The sequence below is a fragment of the Diaphorina citri genome, unplaced genomic scaffold (genome assembly GCF_000475195.1).
Source record: "Diaphorina citri unplaced genomic scaffold, Diaci psyllid genome assembly version 1.1 scaffold67, whole genome shotgun sequence".
NCBI lineage: Eukaryota > Metazoa > Arthropoda > Insecta > Hemiptera > Psyllidae > Diaphorina > Diaphorina citri.
Genome location: NW_007377504.1, coordinates 112635 through 119328, shown reverse-complemented (window position 1 = coordinate 119328; position 6694 = coordinate 112635). Strand labels below are relative to the sequence as shown.

Here is a 6694-nt window from a genome sequence, read left to right as displayed (position 1 = left end):
TTTGGAAAACCTTCGAAAACACAAAATCTTTTAAAAATTACTTCGAAAACTAGGTAGAGAAGTCTTGAGAGGTCTTTTCTCCATAAGTCATACAAAAATTCTGGTTCTGGTGATATCGAACCCTGTTATTCTCCGATTTCAGGGATATCTCACGCATCCGAATGCAATGATACTTGAACGAGATATCCAAACGGTATGATTCTTCAAGTCTGTGTTGATGCAAAACACAAACACCCTATACATTGTGATGGTCACATAGCCTAATATGAAGAAGTTCTAATTGAAAAGATAGCTCAACCTCTAAATCCCAGTGATAGTGTGATACGTGCTCACAACACCTATATAGTAGCAAACACCTCTAATAGAATTAAAGGACGTAGGTACGCGGTATGGTATGCCGTATGGCAATTATACACACAAACAGAGCGTATACAGTATACACAATAACACATGGTAATAGATGATATCATTTTATCACGAGATTTAATAATGAGCAGTAGCATTGGTACAGAAATTGGGTAAAGGACAGGGAGGACTTGCTGAGATCTTAAATAAATGCTTGTACAAATATTATTACCTGTGGTAAATGGGACTAATGAGAAAGTATTGGGATTTTACTCTTAGGTAATAGGAGATTATACACAATACACACAAACAGAGCGTATACACAATAACACATGGTAATAGATGATATCATTTTATCACGAGATTTAATAATGAGCTGTAGCATTGGTACAGAAATTGGGTAAAGGACAGGGAGGACTTGCTGAGATCTTAAATAAATGCTTGTACAAACCACAATCCTCCGTGCTTCCTAGAACATCGTAGTGATGGAAAACATTCATATTAATACCACTTTTAAATCCCAGTGATAGTGTGATACGTGCTCACAACACCTATAGTAGCAAACACCTCTAATAGAATTAAAGGACGTACGCGGTATGGCATTATACACACAAACAGAGCGTATACACAATAACACTTGGTAATAGATGATATCATTTTATCACGAGATTTAATAATCAGTAGCACTGGTACAGAAATTGGGTAAAGGACAGGGAGGACTTGCTGAGATCTTAAATAAATGCTTGTACAAATATTATTACCTGTGGTAAATGGGACTAATGAGAAAGTATTAGGATTTTACTCTTAGGTAATAGGACGTAGGAAGAAGGCTAGTCTGTGGCATTTTGTGAATGGAAATGTGGAATGAAGATGGGAAAGAGGGGGAAAAACCCCTAGAAATACAAATATGAAAATTATTCAATTACTCGTAACAGATACTTGTGTAGATAAGATACCTATTATACTTGTGAGTAACTATACCTATAGGTCGGAGTGTGTATGTATTGTAGAATAGAATAGAATATGTCTTGTTTATCCTGCTCGAATGAGACTAAAAAGTCCCTTTGCCCCAGCAGTCTAAACAAGGTCTCGTGTATTTTATTGGTATAAGAATAGAATAATGCTTGTACAAATATTATTACCTGTGGTAAATGGGACTAATGAGAAAGTATTAGGATTTTACTCTTAGGTAATAGGACGTAGGAAGAAGGCTAGTCTGTGGCATTTTGTGAATGGAAATGTGGAATGAAGATGGGAAAGAGGGGGAAAAACCCCTAGAAATACAAATATGAAAATTATTCAATTACTCGTAACAGATACTTGTGTAGATAAGATACCTATTATACTTGTGAGTAACTATACCTATAGGCTATAGGTCGGAGTGTGTATGTATTGTAGAATAGAATAGAATATGCCTTGTTTATCCTGCTCGAATGAGACTAAAAAGTCCCTTTGCCCCAGCAGTCTAAACAAGGTCTCGTGTATTTTACAGGTATAAGAACAGAATTCAGTACAAATTGTTTACAAAGGGTCATTACTTTGACAAAATTTGAGTTTGTCAACATTTATGTAGTCAGTGTTATACAGCTAGAGCTTAATAGAACGACTGGGTGTCTAGTGTTAGGTTCATACAAATATGTAATCGTTATAACTAGAGACAAAAATTTTTACCACCACTTACTGTTTTCTCAGGAAGTGGTCTCCTACAAAGTACAAGCCTACAAACACAAGTCAAATGAATTACATGTCAACATTTATTTATGTAGTCAGTGTTATACAGCTAGAGCTTAATAGAACGACTCGGTGTCTAGTGTTAGGTTCATACAAATATGTAGTACAAATTGTTTACAAAGGGTCATTACTTTGACAAAATTTGAGTTTGTCAACATTTATGTAGTCAGTGTTATACAGCTAGAGCTTAATTAATAGAACGACTCGGTGTCTAGTGTTAGGTTCATACAAATATGTAATCGTTATAACTAGAGACAAAAATTTTTACCACCACTTACTGTTTTCTCAGGAAGTGGTCTCCTACAAAGTACAAGCCTACAAACACAAGTCAAATGAATTACATATATTAAATAATGATTCATTTAAAATCAACCGGCCTTGTCAAGCGAGGGCAAAGCTAAAACTTGATTTTCGCTACCAAGAGTACCAAGATCTTCTTCTGGTTTGGAGAGAAAGTCGTTTGGTTCGATCTCTGTACGTAGATTTGTAGACTAGCTATTTGTTGGTTTTTCTGAGTGAGTTTTTATCGTCCGTAGATTGTTCATAAAAATTTTTACCACCACTTACTGTTTTCTCAGGAAGTGGTCTCCTACAAAGTACAAGCCTACAAACACAAGTCAAATGAATTACTCTTTTCTCATGCTCTTCTCTAGGATTTGGACTAGGATCCGCTCCCTATGCCCCTTATTGTATCCCGTATCCAAACCCGTACCAATACGGGGCATAGAAAGCGGACTAAGAGTCCCTAGGTCTGGCAAAACGAGACTTAATGATCCATTCGTCTACAAAACTCTCGACTAACCTGGCAAAGTTCTCAGTCACTCCGTAAATAGTATTGCCATCGATCACTCCCGTCAGTGTATTGAACGGTACCCTAGAGCCTAGCCGACAGCCTGGTCGAATCCCGGGGAAAGCTCGCACAAAGTCCTGACATCTGACCTTGTATTTGTTGTAGTATTGGTCGTCTTCGGGAACGGTGATCTCCATACAGTACGGGTTCTTGAGGTGGGCGGGTCGATTGCAACATTCCTCCGGCTCGTTCTTGTTTTTCGAATCTGAAGATGAGAGTTTGTGTCGGTGAAAGTCGTCGGAAAAATATCAAGAACTTAAAGGAGATTGCAAGCAAAAGGACAAAAAGGTGTGATTCTTTTGGTAATCTCTACATTACATTGAAATGAGGGACTTTCCTAACGAATTTCCTGTGTGTAGAGTCTGGTGTGAAAGACTAGTGCACCCATGGCAATCTCAACTAAACCCAGCAATATTATGTAACATCAAATAATCGACCTCCCTTCATATGAAATTCAATTGCAGTGTACCCTGTTCTACTCTCTGTAGTATGACAATCATAACTGTTCAATTAGTAATTTCGACCGCAAAAGACACAATGTTTGAATCAAGTGACAAAACTAGATGAGTTATGACAATCATAACTGTTCAATTAGTAATTTCGACCGCAAAAGACACAATGTTTGAATCAAGTGACAAAACTAGATGAGTAAAAAAAAACAATAACAAAAGTTTCCTAAAACTAAAGATGTCTAAATCAGTCAGTTATTTACTGTACAGAGAAAAATATTAACAAATATAAAGGCGCTGTCGCCTTTGATGTTAAAAAGCGGCACTATTTTTTCTTGAAATAGACTTCAAAATCGTCGGCAAAATTACTCACGACTGGGGCGCTCTCTGCGTCGGGAAGAGGAAAGTCAATCCATAACTTACCCGGGGTTCCGTTTAGTATGAAATCACTTACCTAACGGGGTTCCAGTCAGTGTGAAGTCATGATCCATGAATTGTCCCCAGCCGGGAAAAGTGATTCATCCACCAGGGAATAGGTGCATTCAACGTGCTATCCCTGCTGCCCAGCCAACTAGCCATATTGAAACCCTACCCCACCCATGCCTAAGGAGCTTTTCATACCGTCTTAATCTCCCCAATGAACTGTTGTTAAGGTGTGTCCATCCATAGTCGACCGAGCACTCGATGTCGACTGAACCGTCCACACTGTCTCGATAATATACATAGATTCAGCTCGTCGATCGACGGCCGGTCGACTATGTGTGAACACACCTTAGGATTTGTAAGAGGAATAACTTCTGCAGCCAAGGATCAATCAGCAAAACGTAGATATGGTACCGTCTCTTTTAGAGGTAGAAATACCCCAGAAATTTTCAATTTACACGACTGAAATCAAGCGGGATGGCACTATACAGTAACGGAGGTTTTACCCCTCCTCACCGGCCCGAGAGATACCGGGAAAAGTGATTCATCCACCAGGGAATAGGTGCATTCAACGTGCTATCCCTGCTGCCCAGCCAACTAGCCATATTGAAACCCTACAACACCCATGCCTAAGGAGCTTTCCATACCGTCTTAATCTCCCCAATGAACTGTTGTTAAAGTGTGTGAACACACAGACGACCGACCAATCGATGTCGACTGAACCGTCCACACTGTCTCGATAATATAGATTCAGCTCGTCGATCGACGGCCGGTCGACTATGTGTGAACACACCTTGGGATTTGTAAGTTAACCTGGTTTGAAAATACTATGACTTACGCTTTGGCAAGCTGCGCCGTGATGTCCAATAGAAGTTCTCCTACTGAAGCCACTTCATCTGGATTCCATACATCGGAGGATGGCTTGTCTATCACTGTGGAAACAAACAAGAAATGTGTCAGTCAATAATCCTCGTGGATAAAGGAACTTTTTTTTCAAGAGGTTTGATAGAGGGAACTGTAACTGCTAGGGTCTTATCGTCCCGAAATCGAAGGAAAAAGGAAAACAGGATCGGAGAAAGCCAGCCGTTCCGAGAACGAACGTTATCCCATATCCCTTCGTATAAAGGAACTTGATTTTGAACAAAATGTTCACTTGTTACCTAAATCTTCCCTTTCTCTGGCTTTCTTTGAAGTTCCCCTGAAGGAGCCTTTCCAACCGAAATATACATATTTCCGAATCATCTGCGAGGGAAAATGGGAATCGGATTCTGATAAATCAGGTTGTCCATGTGGTCCAATAAGTGAAATGGAGTTTTTCGCTAATTTTGAACAAAATGTTCACTTGTTACCTAAATCTTCCCTTTCTCTGGCTTTCTTTGAAGTTCCCCTGAAGGAGCCTTTCCAACCGAAATACATATTTCCGAATCATCTGCGAGGGAAAATGGGAATTGGATTCTGATAAATCAGGTTGTCCATGTGGTCCAATAAGTGAAATGGAGTTTTTCGCTAATATAAAGTTAGTTTTTCAGTTTTCACAATAAATTGGTGTTCCTTATAGAAGCCCGCTTCTAGCTAGGAAACCAAAAATTGTCGTACTACTACCTATACATTGACACAACATTCTCTCTACACCTCTCCATAGTTGAGTAAAGAACACAGAACAAGAGTGTGATGTTTGTAAACAACAAAAAATGTGTCAGTCAATAATCCTCGTGGATAAAGGAACTTTTTTTTCAAGAGGTTTGATAGAGGGAACTGTAACTGCTAGGGTCTTATCGTCCCGAAATCGAAAAATAGCAGTGAAATTTACTATCCCCCCCCCCCCAGATATAAATTCAACCCTTTCTGATATTTTCAGTTCTTTCTCTTTAAGCGCTAATACATTGGAACAACATGAAACATACTGCACATTGCTGCGTCAGGACCATAATTCGAATAGGTTAGAATAGAATATACCCTGTTTATACCACCAGTGTAAATTAAATTATAAATTTGGTTAGGCAAAATATTTAAAGCATGCTGAATGTTATCTCATGTTGACCATCGATTGAGATGTTAGCATGCTTCAGTGCAGCAAGCTACATGTTGCCTAGGTGTAACTGAGCCTTAAATCTAATCTCAATGCATTTCTATCCTCTCTCGCATACATATAGCTGCCTATGCCATAGCTTGTGTTGAAGATATACTCGATCGTATGTATGTATGTATGTATGGATCGTATGTATGCACGATATTAAGCTCGAATAAAAATTGAATCAAAATGACTTGCAAATAATAAAAGACCGAATCCGGCACAAAGAAAGTCTGAATTATTTCCTGGGAGACACCATCCTGTTCCGCCTTGGAATTGAAAATATTTCTATTCATACCTCCGAGTTTATTAATATCGATATGACGTTATCGAAATTCTAGGTGGAACCTCGGAGATCAATAGGTGGATTTATCTCACCAAGATGTTTGAATGGTACGAGATATTGGAGGTACATACCTATCTACATCTATATATGGTGCTTTATGCCATCTGCTAATCCAATGATGGGTCTGAACCTAAACCCTTACAAAATCAGAAATCAGTAATTTTCCTGGTCACCTAGTCATCAAACATGGATCCAATGGACGAAAAAAAGAAAGAAAAAACACTGGAGTAGGTATCCAACTATCCACTCATCCCAAATCACAATTATTGTACCCTAATAATAAGAGACCAACCTTGGGGACTAGTCTCAGATAGGAATATATTTCCAGTGCTTGGTATTTCTTCGGGGTATATTCCTCCTATGATCCCTTGACCAAGGCATATACGGCCAGTTCCAACAAACTTTCAAGTAGGTAATTCTCGTAGGCTAACCCAAATCACAATTATTGTACCCTAATAATAAGAGACCAACCTTGGGAA

General features: G+C 38.8%; 1 protein-coding gene across 1 annotated transcript; it reads right to left on the bottom strand.

The window, feature by feature from the left end:
* Positions 1–2740: 2740 nt before the first annotated feature.
* Positions 2741–3876, bottom strand: LOC113471764 (chorion peroxidase-like). The gene is made up of 2 exons (XM_026831162.1): positions 3830–3876; positions 2741–3131 (listed from the first exon to the last, which is right to left on the bottom strand). Exons 1-2 carry the CDS (start codon positions 3864–3866, stop codon positions 2812–2814), a joined length of 357 nt encoding a protein of 118 aa, XP_026686963.1. The 5' UTR covers positions 3867–3876; the 3' UTR covers positions 2741–2811.
* Positions 3877–6694: the final 2818 nt, after the last annotated feature.

What these genes read in the sequence shown, in the direction of transcription:
- LOC113471764 (XM_026831162.1), bottom strand. Translation starts at nt 3,866, where the DNA reads ATGGATCATGACTTCACACTGACTGGAACCCCGTTAG. An exon ending in ACTGACTGGAACCCCGTTAG is followed by an intron (nt 3,132 to 3,829) that starts GTAAGTGATTTC and finishes TCTCATCTTCAG; the next exon opens with ATTCGAAAAACAAGAACGAG.